This window comes from Panulirus ornatus, chromosome 30 (genome assembly GCF_036320965.1).
Source record: "Panulirus ornatus isolate Po-2019 chromosome 30, ASM3632096v1, whole genome shotgun sequence".
Lineage (NCBI taxonomy): Eukaryota > Metazoa > Arthropoda > Malacostraca > Decapoda > Palinuridae > Panulirus > Panulirus ornatus.
Window position 1 is genome coordinate 4,410,620 of NC_092253.1, and position 14,954 is coordinate 4,425,573.

Here is a 14,954-nt window from a genome sequence, read left to right on the forward strand (position 1 = left end):
AAGGATGAACTCTGCATTACTCGTGCATATTTGAGCTTGTGTCCACTGTAGTGTTATATTTTACTGGGGCTGTAGAATCTGGCAGTAGAGGCTACTGAATTACGAGGCAGTGGTAAACTATCTATGACTACTTAGGGTTGGGTGGTTTGGGCTTGGGGAAGGGTCAAGTGCTGTTGCATATATACAGTTCTGCATGTTTGTTGTTGCTATTGTGGTGCCAGGATGTACTGATGTGATTGTGATGTCTGCATCAATAAGGACTTTAATGTTGTGGTTTGCTAGAGCCTCAGAGGTCGTGTAAGAAGAAACTGGAGAGGATCAGAGAAAGAACTGCTCCTTGGGGAACTCCTTTACAGATGTAAGTGTTTTAGTGGTGATTGTCATGACAGCCGGCTTTGAAATTATCCAACTAATTCTAGTCATTATTGTGGAAGGTGATATTAAGTATCATTTGAAGGCTTTGTTGATGTTTATTGCCACTAGAGGGGGTATGGGGGCTGTAGTTGATTGAAACCATCTTGGAAATGCGTCACAGTGTGTATCGTGGTGGTAAAGTGCTTGGGTCTGCAGCCGTGCTGTGCAGGTGAAACTGGTATGTTTTGTTTGATTCTGTTGTCTATCAGTGTTTGACAAAGTATGCATACAGAGGATCTAGGCGGTAGAAGGGGAAGTTGGGTGGTTTGGAGGGTCTTAGGATTAATATTACGTTGGCTACTCCTGAACTATGGAGTAATACTGCAGACTTAGTGATGATGATGATTTATTATATTGGTTGCATTTATTTCAACCTTTGAGTCCCTCGAAAGAAAAAATATATGTATTTTGTATAGCTAGTGTTTCGGTGATTCACACCAATGGCAAATAATTAGTGTTACACTATCAGTTGTTTTATATCATTATAAATTTACATTCATTCAGAAATAGCCTGCGGACTTATGTGCACTTCTCTGTAACAATTGTATTTAGTTTTATAAGCATTTGAGTGATATTAGTGATTTGATCTAACACGAATATTTCAGAGCTAAGTTTTTCGAAGTTGCAGTGTATACTTACACGCCATCCTTGGTTTCAGCATTTTGACAATATTTTGGCGAATTCGTATGATTCAGCCCCAACCCCTCGACCAAATCTTAGATACGCGCCAGCAGTTGAGTGGGCCAGGTGAATTGGTAACCTTTTGCAGTTCAAAAGAATTCACACTGTAGCTTGCCTTCTTGCCCTTGTTACCTATGTGTAAAACTTTGCGCTTATTGACAATAACTTTCATTTACTCAACTGTGAACCCAGCCTCACTGTTTCTTAGGTCAGCTTTGCACATGCAGATGTTCAGCTTCTGTTGCAAATTCATTTCCCATCTTATGTCCTCTCTGAATTTTGACATCTTACGTATTTTGATATGAATGTATATATATTATGAATGTATATATATGAATACTTATGTTCCTGGACTCCTGCAAGTAGTACCACTGTAGTTCGGGGGGTAATGTTGGCTCACGGGTCATATAGCTGACTCAAGTGACCCCGGAAACGTGCCCAGTTTGTGTCACTTTGTCTGAAAATGTCTAGATATGAGCTAATATTCGGACGAGAAATGTGGGGTCCTATTTACCATCTGGTACCTCTGATGAAAGCATTCAAGTGATGAGCTGCGGATCTCTCCCTCCCTACCGCTCTGCAACCCCTTCTCCCGCTAGCGTGAGCAGGTAGGGGGAGTAACGCCTGACCACCTCTCACCCTCCTCGATGTGGAGAGAGAGGGCGTGACAGGTTGGAAGGGGAGAGTCTGCAAGTCTCTTTTTAATACAGTTACCGGGGGCTGACTGAACGACTGAGAGGGGGGTTGGTTGCCCCAAAGTGATGCGGACGACTGAATCACCATCATGCTCCTGTGACCAGCGACTTAACACCTGATGGGGAGAGGCAGGCAGGCAAAAGGGAATGGTGGGCCGCTCTGACCTGGGTTCAAGTTTGAATCGTTGCGGTTTGAAGGGAGGGACGAAGGGCGTGGGTAGGGAGTCTCCCTGGCAACCGTCTGCCATAGAAAATCTAACTTTTGAAAAAAAAAATCCCTTTCATACCTGTTTGCTATCGACTTGTAAACCATGCCAGGATTCGATATCAAAATGTGACCTTTTCACACTTCCGGTTCCCACTTCTAAAAAGGTCACCAAAATTGTAGCGACTGCGAATCTTTTACTTAAGGCAACAACCTCGTACACAAGCATCCTTATTATGGTCGAGTTTGTTGATAAGAGGGAAGAGGGAAATAAAAAAAATGACGATAGGATGACTTCACTAAAGGTAGGATGAAGAGAAGGGAGATACACAAGGCTTCACAGCATATATGTTGTTCCTGTTGCACAGATACATACTCTTCGTATCTTAGGATTTTTTTTTTTCTAAATATCTTGTGTTGGCTCTTGGTAAATCAAGGGCTTTTTGATTCGGTTTGGCGTAAGTTTCTGATGTTCAGGTATCCATTATTCAGTTTTCATCGCTAATGTAAACTCACAGTTTACATACCAGATAGTTCCCGTCGCCCGTCCTCGTTCACTTTCCTCTCGTCCCGCCTGATACGCATCTGTCTGTGGGTCGAACATTAATAGTAATCATTGCTTCTAAAACTATTCGTTTTTAATCTCTCGGCCTAAAATTCAGGTACTTAGTTTGTCGAGCAACCTTGAGGGAAGGATAAACAGGTGGGCGAACTGTGGGCCGACTGCCCCCATGTAGGATTCGAACCGTACATGTTTGACTACGTTTAGACGGTGCATGCACCCAGATCGGTAACGCTAACTACTACACCAAGATCGTCTCATTAACTAGAGGAATGTTATCAAGCCTCATATCCTAATTAACTTGTCTGCGAACGAGTGTAAACATCGAAAGCTATTAAATGTTACACCAAACTGCAAGTTACCGTATACAGTGAAGTCCTGACCCGATGTTGCTACCTTTTCTGAGACCCCGAGCGTTGGTTGTAAACTTTTACGTTCGGAAAAAGTGGAAAAACAACAAAATTCAGCCTTTTTTTATTCATATGTTTCATTTGTCTTAGGCCTGTCGACTGCCAAGGTCACTAAAGCTGACTTTAAGTCATAATCAGCAATCAAACGGTCTAAATCGTCTTCTTCGGGTGTTCAAGGTGACTCTAAGACCATTCACGTACGGAACGATTAATCTAAAGTGATTAAATATTCCCTTGATATTATAGTCAGTCAATCGATATACAAGCCCCTCTCACGATACATACTTGCACATTTCAAATCATTATATTAAGAAAATAAGGAAAATAAACAAAAGTATTATAGATACATAAAATGGAATAATAACTACGGATGTTTCCATGCCCGTGACCGTCATCACAGTCTATTCATACATTCATCAATTCTACCTCGAACTGCAACAGTTGAATAGTCCTTTATAACTCGTTTCATTTCATAAATAATATTCAAAAGATTAAGTAAGCTATGTTTCCCACACAGCTTCAGACCTCACTCGTACATTTCACAGACGGATGAGTAAGTTTACCTATAGTTTTGTTTTTCATTTTCTATGGTTTTCATCTAAGAAAATGAAGTAAAATCGATGGTATACTTTTGTATTATTAATTTACGTTCCGTATTGTTACTGATGATCGTGTGTGTAAAGTAAGTTTAGATCACGTGCTGCACGGGCAGCTATCGTTACTCATATCTAAACATTGTATCAAATAATTTCTAATATCATAGTAATAACATAAACACATCAATTGTTGTGACATTCCCACAGCCGTAAATGATGATCCTGTTAAATCAAGGAAATCCACTTCCTTTTGTGTAACAAATATTCCTCAGAATCTGTTCTTGACTGTGATATTGATGGACTGGGTGATGACGTGGATGGACCATCGGCAGGAAATATTCACGATACTAGTAGAGACGTATTGACCGCCCCTGGCCAGGATGGGGACCGTGTCGTAGGTAAGGGATACCCATACCCCATCGTCCGTAGCTGATTTAGATCAGTTTCATTGCTCGAAATAGAAGGGGCTCCGCTTTCTCCACCTTATAACTTGGAGCCAATTCCCTTAGCTTGACGAGACTGATCGGTAACAAGACGAAGGCGTGACAAGTGTGACAGAAGAAACGTAGTTCGATGACTTAGTTGGCCACACTCAAGACGAGATACCATGATACATGATCCATCGAGTGTGTGTGTTCACTTGGGAGGTTTTAAGTAACTTAATTTTTGTATGCAGTTAATAGCCTTAAGAAATGATCGAGTGTTAGTCAAACAATATCAAACTAAAGATGATTGTAAGAAAAAAACAATATGTTCGCAATAATTGCTAATTTTTCTACACTTTGCTAGTAGCTGTCTTCATTCATTTGATTATAGTCTTTTAGCCATTAAGAAATAATTCTAATATGCATCTAGTTCAACTATTTTTGTACTCTTATCATTGCGTTTTCAGTCATTTTGAATATATAATGAGGACCACATTCGAAATAGGTGTTGTTGTATACTTTATATCCTCTCTGTGATATATATATATATACCATTGTATATTTATAATTTTACCAAATCAATTCAATCCAAGGCTCCATTCTTCTTATCCTGCCTTCTGGCTCATAAGAACGATCGCTGGTCATTTTATTTGCTGGTCAGTACATCCGCCACAAGTGTTTGTTTGTAAACATGTTATTGTTTTCATGGAGCGCGAGATCCGTCCCTTTAACAACATTTAAACCCGTGGCTGCAAGAAAAACCTGGCCAAGATCTAGTAAATACCTTCACTTAAGAAGCAATCAGTAGGGACAGTGTAAGCTCCACATGTGAACTGTAATATCTTCCATTACAAAATACAGAAACGTTGAAACAAAGTGTTGTGAGTGATAGTGTAAGTTTTAACTAGATGGTAGTCTAGTTAATACTTTTCTATTGACTTACAGTATATTCAAACAAAATTACAGCAATTATTACAGTTAAAGAGCTCGTGTTGAGCTTTCATTGAATGTAGTTATTGTAGATAGGTTGTAATTGAAGTATAATTGTTATATGGATATTGTAGATAGGTTTTAACTGAGGTATGATTGTTATATGGATAATTGTCTAATTTAAGGATGTCACTTTTGTAGACGATGGAAATCAACGTAATTTTCAGGATTGCATCGTTGCAATGTGTAGAGATGGCACAGAGTGTGGGATTTAAGGTGTAGCCCCTGTCACTCCATCAATTTAAAGTCTTCGTAAAGTGGGCAGGGCTTTGAAGTAGAGAGAATTGGTGGGTTTAAAAACACTCAAAAACAACACAACACAGTTTTGTATGATGAACTTGCAACACTTTTGTCGAAATTTTTTAAATTGTGAATGAACACGAGGGACGCCTGGGGCATCTCAACATCATTTTCTGTCTTCTCACGTAGTGCAAGTTTTGTAATGAGGAATAGATGCTGTTATATATTAAAGGTAATTTGCTCACAGACTGTAGACTGTGGACGGTTGTACAAATGGGTAGGAATGTGAGTCTGCTGGCAGAACAGTTAATTAGAAGATATATTGGTAGTGCAGACAGTACTCCTGCTGCTTGTGCTTAAAATTATAGATGTTTTGATTATAGTATTGACATCTTTTTCCTTGTGTAAGAAACTGTCAGTAATAGAACTGAAACGATTATTATTTGAAAGGGAATTTAATAGCAGTATAAGGCCTCCCAGTTCTATGGGCTAACCTGAATAATATGATAATCTTGGGCAAGTCTGAAATGAGCTTTTCAGAAGTAGTGAGAATCTGTTTATTTTCTGAGATTAAGTTTTACTGCATATGCCCCTGATATACAGATATTAACACTCTCTCCAAATTTCAGTGTCTACAAATCTTTGAACCTGAATGAGTTCTTATGATGGGGCTTAAGAGGAAGAATTCGGCTGAGAGCACTGACCTTAATCTTCTGAATGATGTACAAAAGCAGCTAAGGGTGAACTTACAGCTTTGGGGAGCTACTCATGATGCTGGTAAGTTATTAGAATCATACCTTCATTAAAAAGATATGGAGGTAGCTATTGAATTAGATTAACATCTGGAGGTGCTGGGGATGGATGAATTTAAAAATTGAAGGTGATGTACAGTCTGATGACAGTAGGTTTATTATTTGATTTTGTTAAAAGAATATGACTGTGAAAATGTTCTTCACAGTTATGGTAGATAAGTGTTACTAAGAGAAGCAGCTGTAGTATCTTTAGTGTTTTATGTTGGTGTGTTGTAGAGTGCAAAACCTTGAAGACTACTGGCTGTAGACAACCAGTTGTGGTTTTCTCATCCAAGGTAATCAAGTGAGACCTTTGTTTCTCCAGAGATCATCATTTTCAATCATATCGATAGAGCAATTATTGTAAAGGTTTAACATAGCTGAAAAATATGTTCAGTCTTTAATGAGGTCATTGTCTAGTTATCCTATCATGTTGGAATCCACAGCAAGTCAGCGGAAAATGATTGATGTTAGGAAATTTCAGTGATGCTTTATTAATGAAATAAAACAGAAAAACTATAAGCAATTGATTATGAAGCAATATACTCTGTTGTGTACATACTCACCAATAAGATTCTGAAGTTCATCTTAAGGTCTGCATTTCTTCATATTTAATCTTAAAAAGATTTCATACTTATTAATGAAAAATGTGGTATGTAGAATATGTTACAAGAGGTTATTACTTTCAGGTGAGAGGTTATTATCTCTCTACAGTGTTGAGGCCCAGCATCTGGAAGAACTCGTGACTAGAACACTCACATTAGGAGAAAGCAACTCTGCCCTTATAGTTGCTCCAAGAGGCACTGGAAAGTCATCCGTAGGTTAAGTCTTCAGAATTAAAACTTAGTTGAACTCATACTAGATTCTAGTTCCTTGAAGGTAAAATATAAGGGTCATCATGGGCTTGAATGGATGAAATGTTATTGGATACAGATATGTGCCTGAGCATTTTATGAAATACTGTAATGAATTTAGTGAACTTGGTTTTTTTATATTGTCAAAGAACAGTTGCATATTATGAGGTGTTAAGTAGTCATTCCTTTCACATCTCATTGCTTTCATTTAAACATGCCCCTTTAGTTTAACTTTTACTTTTGTACAGTTTATAAATATATAAGCAAAAAATGCTTGATTATTTGGATGGATTATGCTGAACCTTTTCCACACATCCAAATATATGCTCTGCACACTTTACCTTTGTTCATCTGCTTTGTCTGCCTCCACTTACTTCACTCAGATGCAGTCTTTGAGATGTTTTATTGATATTTCCATGTGGCAGTTTAGCTCCACAGTGTCTCCTCATAGTAAATGCTGTTTTCAGACACAAGAATGTTTTTGTTTTTGATGATAAGCTTTTATGGGTCAAGATAAACCCAGACCCAAGATTTTTGACAGATTCCATCACGATAGCATTATTCCTCATCCCCAGTAAAATCCCCCAGACACCTTTTTGACTTCACCAGAGATTACAGTGAATCTGTATCTGTGCATCCTGGAAGCTTGTATCCTATTTTGGCAAGAAATATATCTATGTGTATTAAGAGACTTATCTCTGTGGCTCAACCTGGTCTTTACATTAGAATGCATAATGCAAGGAAGGTGGCCTCTACGTTAACCTTTCTGAGAAATCCTTTGTTGGAGGAAATGAAGAAATAGGACCTTTGGCACTTTTCCTGTATCTTAATCAAATGGACCTTAGTTTAGACATGGTGAATCCACCCCATGTGGCTCTGGGAATTCCTCCTTTACCATTGAAGGTATTTTTTTGTGCTTTTTACTACAGTCCCTCATGTGGGTTTGCTCTCATTTCCTGTGGGAGAGACCACAGATGAGAGAACTATAGATTTTGAAGGCTGAAAAACCTCCCTCTGATGCAGTGTCCCTCAAACAATTTCATGATTTTCACCTTCCCTGCTTTTTCAAAAACTTATTCTCTGTATCTTTTTATGACCACCTTGGTTTATTAGGTCAGTGACGTTAACCTGATGGCAGTCACTGATGGCTGAGGATAAATCCATTCAACAGGCTGATGGTTTTAATGATTTGAGGATCTGCCAAAAAGGGCGAGCAAATGTGAAGCCTTCTCACCAATGATATGAGGATAAGAATGATTCTGACCAAGAAATTCTTCAAGGAATATCTCATTGCTTACAGGACATTGCCTCAGAGGGAAAATATGGCTTTTCACCCTTCAAAACCTCATTTTTCAGGTCTTTTATAACTATGCAGGGTCATGGGATATAGTATGAAAATGTATAGCACATGTCTCTTGTGGTAGCCAAATCACAGAAGTAGGTCTTTTGTAGCAAAGCACAGTTTCATAGAATTCTTAATAGCTTTCCTTGTTTTTTTATTACAGCTTGTTAACACCGTGCTAGAGAAACTAGAGTCTTCCAGGACCCTGGGTGAAGGGTTGGTTGTCAGATTGTCTGGGCTTTTACAGACAGATGATAGACTGGCACTTAAGGAAATTACCTGCCAGTTGAAACTTGAGAATGCAACTGCTAATAAAGTGTTTGGATCTTTTGCTGGTAAGTAACTTACTGATGTAGCAAATTTGTTGAGTTTTTACATATATGTTTAGTCAGTGTTGAGGCAGTCATATTTTATGAATGTTCATTCCCTCTCCCCCTTACTATTCATGGTGTTTTGGTTAGTTAGATTTTTTTTTCATATCTATGTGGAGATTTAAGAGTATGGGCCCCAGGAAGGGGATTAAATTGGACATAAGTAGGAGAGAGGTATAACTCCCTTTTCTTCTTGGACTGACAGATGCTTAATGCATCCTATATTTTTTTCAAAGTTCTAGTTCTTGCTGAAATCTTGATTAAATATATACCAGCCAGAACTGAAAATTTTATATCAATTCTGAATACTGTGTAGTATTGATATTATGCATTATTAATTTATCAGTATCATAGGATTGGATAACAATGCCTATTTATGAATGATAACAGAACATGGTTGAAATTATAATAAATCATTGCAGAAGCTTGAAAAAATGCTTTTTGAAGAAACCACTGCTCCCTATCCACAATAGGTCCCCATTAATTTCATATTCTGAATTGACTTGAATTCTTCTTAGGACTATGATTTGTATTTAGTAATGCCTGTTTCTGATTATCTCTACAGAAAATTTAGCCTTTCTCTTGGAGTCTCTTCGCTCTGGCAGTAAAGAAACATCTAAGCCTGTTATCTTCATCTTGGATGAGTTTGATTTATTCTGCCACCATCGCAATCAGACCCTTCTTTATAATCTCTTTGATGTTGCTCAATCTGCACAGGTAGGTAAAGGTTGACTGGATAAGATAATATCTGTGGAGGCCACTTTTCAACATAAGTTTTCTTGGTTTTAACTCTGGAATACCTAGTGTGTCAATGTAATTATATCTGTAACTTCACTGATGGAATTACAGCTGATACCAATTTGTTAGTCTATGGTCTAATAATTATCCCTGGGGATAGGGGAGAAAGAATACTTCCCACGTATTCCCTGCGTGTCGTAGAAGGCGACTAAAAGGGAAGGGAGCGGGTGGCTGGAAATCCTCCCCTCTCATTTTTTTTAATTTTCCAAAGGAAGGAACAGAGAAGGGGGCCAGGTGAGGATATTCCCTCAAAGGCCCAGTCCTCTGTTCTTAACGCTACCTCGCTAATGCGGGAAATGGCGAATAGTATGAAAGAAAGAAAAGAAATGGTCTAATAATATACCTTATCTTACAGTGCCAGATACTGGCTGTAAGATGTAGGGTAGAAGATTGTCTGTTTTCTTCAGGATGTAGTGATATGTATCATATCTCCATGTGAACCAGGAAAATTAGTCACAAGTCCAGATTTGTTCTTGTGAATGATAACTGAATCTTTATGGTGCTTGACTTTTTCTGGGATAGTTTTCTTCAGGTAAGTAATTCAATGACTACGGATTGAGATAAAAATCAGTTATGAAGAAAGTGGAGAAGTTGAAACTGAAATTACTTGTGTAAAGAAAGACTGCAGGTGCTCTAAAAGCTCTTGCGAATGGGAAAACTTAGGCTTAGATTGTGCCAAAGGCTTGCGTGAAGGAGTAACTACCTCAGATCTAATACATGGTTATGAAAACAAAGTTTATATATGTCAGGACAGGTTGATAATAAGAGCAATCAGAATGGGTACCTTATGTAGTATATTTGAAGTTAGGAAGATAGATGAAGAATGAAGCTTTGAGGATTATATTTAGTGTGAGGATATAATTAGAAAGATACATCTAAGGATAGCATGGCCATATAAAACTCCTGACTTTTTAGGTTGGTCAAAATGACATACGGTACTGGAAAAGATTAAAGGAGGAAAGCTAAACCAAGGGAGAGATGGAAGCTGTATAGAGTGAAAAAGTGAATAGTGCTTATGTAAAGTGGAAGTCCATGTCATTATGGGATGTACATATCTAATTCACCCATGAAAATTGGGAATTGGTTTGTAGATAATGATAGATAGATATCTATTACAACTTAACAGCCACGATAGTAGATTTTTGTATAAGTCACTTTGAAGTTTTACTAGAAGTAACTCTCCAGGCACCAATCTGTGTGTTGGGTCTAACTTGTCGTTTGGATGTGATTGAGCTACTGGAGAAGAGAGTTAAATCACGCTTCTCCCATCGACAAATCCACCTTTATCCTGCAGACAAATTTGACCCACACTACCTAAATACCTTCAAGCATTTACTGGAGCTACCATTCTCTTTCCCACATAAGGTAGGAAAAAGGAAGTATTTAGAAATAATTTGTTGTGGTGATATTTCCTGTACTTTACCCTGCCAGAGTATGAGGTTTAGTGTTGTTAAAAGCTCACATTATTCTTTGGCTTTCAGTAATGTGTTTGATTCATCTCATCCTCTGTGATGGGGTTGTCATATCATTTTCATATTCTAAAAATTATCTCTTAGTCTTGGCTGAAATGCATATTTGCTTAGAAGACAGTTAACTAAAGTTGATTATAGTTAGATTATAACTTCTTGTTGTTAGCCTTTTCTACTTACCATGGAAAGCTTAATTCTGTAGATTTTTCCCACTGAGCAGGCCTTTCATATGTATATCCCTGATATACATAAAAACTGTATTTCTTTTAGATAGAAATCCCACTGTTTATAGAGAAATGGATGCCATGGGCGAATACAGGAAATTGGTATCAGATAGCAAAGGATAAACTAAGAAAATGACCTCATTAATCTTAGAAGTATCATACAGTCAAACTTGAACTAAATGTCTTTTGCTCTAATGTAGGCCTAATCTCTGTTCTTGCACATCACATGAAACTGTAGTACATTTCTGTTGACATAAGTTGCACCTAAAAAAAATTTCTGGTATCTCACCTTTGCAGAATTTTGCCCAGAAATGGAACTCTGATGTAGCTGTGTTGGCAAAAGATAGTCTTGTTATTCAAGTGCTAAAGAGATTGCACAGCATAACCAAAGATGTTAGGACCTTAAAAACTTTCTTGGTAAGGGTCTGTATTCAGTTTTTTTATATATACTATTTACTTAATTGTTTTTGTCAAGTTATATCTAGTTTTTGATGGAAGTGTGACTTGGGACTTTTTCTCATGGTCCTGATATAGCATGTGTAACTAAATGCCCCAATCATAGTTGTCTCATATATGCAAATTAACAATATATCAACCAGCTCCAAGGGGAGGATGAGCAGTTGGTTTGTCAGTGGACTGACTGCTACACTTAGGATACAAACCTAGGCAAGCTCTTTTGCGAATCCTGTCAACAATGTTCACCACTCCGCTGATTGGTACATAAACAATAAAAAGTGTTTTAGTTGTGTAACGAGGAAAACCATATTCTGATTCATAACTGTCCTCCTAAAATGTCCTTCCCAACTCACGTAAATGATTAGAGTTTCTATTTTTTTTATGTATCATTTATTAGTTTTTTGCTTGATGTTGAAATTAATCACTTTAGTTTAAAAACATGAATTTTTTTTGTAGGATACATTATTAAGGGTATGCTGATTTTATTTTATATATGCAGAATTTGTTTTACTATTTTTCACTATTTTTTTGTCCATATTAGTTGTTGTGTGTTTGTCAGCTGAACAGTGACCAAGCCCAACTGACCAGCCAGATGTTTCAGCGAGCTCAGTCACTATCTGCCACTGAGGCCAAGACCAACATGTTACAGGGACTATCTGTTCTACAGCTTTGTTTGGTACTTAATTTTTTCTTTAACAATATCTATTCAAAATTGAGCATACTTTTCTTTTGATAGTCTATGGGATTAGGGCCCTAGTTCTGAAAAATTATTTACCACCATAGGTGCATGCTGTGTATTAGATCTATCATATTTAGCAATAGAATTACTGCAAGTCTCTGTATAGTGACGGCTTGAATAATGATGTTTCATGCTCATTTCAGTTTAGAATAAGGAGACAAGCTTAGATAAAGACACACAAGACCTTTCAGGTATGATAGAATTGCAAGAACTTGTCTTTATACTTGTATATTATTTTTAATGTAATATTTAAGGATATTTTTGAGCTTTTTTCTTACTTGTCATGTATTTTATAATGATGTTACTGCAAAGTATTCTTTGATTTATTTTCTGTCCAGTAGCAAAATTTCTTTGATTCTACCCATTGGGAGTCATCTCATAAACAGATCATGGATTGTCTGCCTCTTAACCGATTATTCCCTTTTAGAGTAAGTGTAACCATTAATCAAAGTAGGGTAGCAAATCTTACCTTAAGGATTAGGTATCCCTGCTTTGGGAGACTTTTTCTCTCAGCACTTAAAAAGCTTTAATCCCTAGAGTATGACCAGGAAGCATTTAGCAGTCTCAGAAAGTAAATCAAATTAATTCAGAAGTTGTGATTTTTAGGATGCATTCAAAGTTGTAAAACTTTAATTCATATTACATAAACCCACACATAACTCTTCTCTGATAAGGAGAGAAGCATGCACAACAAAGATTAAGCTTTATAGTCTGTGTTGGAAAGTTTTTTATTTTAGGGTTAAAATTTTGATAATTTTAATCTCCAGATTGTGGCCATGAAACATTTGACAGTAATCTATGAAGGTGAACCATTTAACTTTGAAATGGTGTTTCATGAATATTTGAAATTCAGTCAGCAAAGGTCAACAATGCAAAGCTTTGAGCAACCAGTTGTCTTCAAGGCCTTTGATCAACTAAAGGTAATGATCCTTTGTTAACTGATACCATTTAGTGGATATTGCATTTCACATTTCACTTCAGCATGTCAATAACTCCATTTTTTCTTATGGAAGGCTGTGCTTAGGAAGGAAGAAGTTAGGCATAAAGAGTTGATGATAAAGAGATTAATTGCAATGAGACCTCCTCATAAGGTGATATGAATAGGTTGTGTAAGAGAAGTACTGTATATGGGTTATAACTCTAGGATTCAAGTAAGATGGACTAAAGGGTAATGAATTAAAGATGATCGTGTAAATTATTGCATTGAATTTAAGAAAATCACGGCTGTTGAAGATGGAGAGTTTTGTTTTTTCATAGATGAGGGAATAAATTGATAGAAAATTCAAACAACTTTTTAGTGCATGTTTGGATATGAATTGATGGAATAAACTTTTATTCACTCTGCAGAGCCTGGAGCTGGTTCGGACTGTTGAGAGCACTCGAGGAACTCAGCGTGAGTACCAGCTTGTGAAACTTATGATGGAGCCAAATCATGTTGTTAAGGCACTAAGTCAGTTGTCAGGCATACCTACAGACTTGCAACAATGGGCTGCATCTTCACTTGCTTAAAGATCATATTAGATTTGAGACTTTTATCCTTACACAAGATTTATGAGATGCTATGTGTTTGTAAACTTTTATGTTATTTTTTGTGCATTTTCATGACTTTTATTGAATTTTCTTTTCCCTGTTCTAATTAATAACTACATCTGAAAAGTCAGCACTTTCCCTCAGGGGCCCAATTGGTGTCCTTCCTTTTTCTCTGCAGCAAAGGAATTTCATGTTTCTTGCAAAAGTTCATTGTAAAACTCGACCTTACCTTTCTCATCCTCACACATAATCAGTTCTACACTTTCTCAGCATTATCAGGTTTGTAATAATACCGGGAAATTTGCTAAAACATTTTCAGACAAAATATTTGTAAGACCAACAAAAATATAGAAAAATTAATCAATGTAGTTTTTTTTTTCATACTATTCGCCATTTCCCGCATTAGCGAGGTAGCGTTAAGAACAGAGGACTGGGCCTTTGAGGGAATATCCTCACCTGGCCCCCTTCTCTGTTCCTTCTTTTGGAAAATCAAAAAAAAGATAATGAGAGGGGAGGATTTCCAACCCCCCTCTCCCTCCCCTTTTAGTTGCCTTCTACGACACGCAGGGAATACGTGGGAAGTATTCTTTTTCCCCTATCCCCAGGGATAGGCGCTCTTGGTTGTTGTTCTACCGATTTTCCTTAGTATTACATCGATTTCCAATGGGGATAGGGGAGAAAGAATACTTCCCACGTATTCACTGCGTGTCGTAGAAGGCGACTAAAAGGGAAGGGAGCGGGGGGCTGGAAATCCTCCCCTCTCATTTTTTTCTTAATTTTCCAAAAGAAGGAACAGAGAAGGGGGCCAGGTGAGGATATTCCCTCAAAGGCCCAGTTCTCTGTTCTTAACGCTACCTCGCTAACGTGGGAAATGGCGAATAGTTTGAAAGAAAAAAGAAAACTAAGGAAAATAAGAAACATACTTGGAACAACAACAGAAACATTTAAAACTGTATATATGGGCGAGATGAATCTTTGAAGAACCTCCAGCTAAGTATGCATCATATATGGCAGTAGGGAAAACGGTATTATTCAGCAATCAAGACATGGTGGGTGTTACTTGATTACCCTGCTATTTTAACAAAATCTTCTCGTAGGTACTCTTAACCCTCTTGTTATGAGCTTTATGTCTGCTTCCTTCACTAGAAGTGTACAAGTGCTT

General features: G+C 37.4%; 1 protein-coding gene across 6 annotated transcripts; it reads left to right on the forward strand.

Annotated features, from left to right (window-relative positions):
* The first annotated feature begins 541 nt into the window (after positions 1–541).
* Positions 542–14,393, forward strand: Orc4 (origin recognition complex subunit 4). 6 transcript variants are annotated; one of them, XM_071679624.1, is made up of 10 exons: positions 542–592; positions 5,848–5,995; positions 6,699–6,826; positions 8,369–8,540; positions 9,142–9,293; positions 10,560–10,739; positions 11,365–11,484; positions 12,065–12,199; positions 13,030–13,182; positions 13,610–13,917. In XM_071679624.1, exons 2-10 carry the CDS (start codon positions 5,881–5,883, stop codon positions 13,769–13,771), a joined length of 1,317 nt encoding a protein of 438 aa, XP_071535725.1. In that variant the 5' UTR covers positions 542–592; positions 5,848–5,880; the 3' UTR covers positions 13,772–13,917. The 6 variants fall into 6 exon arrangements, with proteins under 6 accessions (XP_071535725.1, XP_071535723.1, XP_071535727.1 ...); XM_071679622.1 differs by lacking the exon at positions 542–592 and adding an exon at positions 4,672–4,803; XM_071679625.1 differs by lacking the exon at positions 542–592 and adding an exon at positions 4,674–4,764 and having other exon boundaries at positions 13,610–14,393.
* Positions 14,394–14,954: the final 561 nt, after the last annotated feature.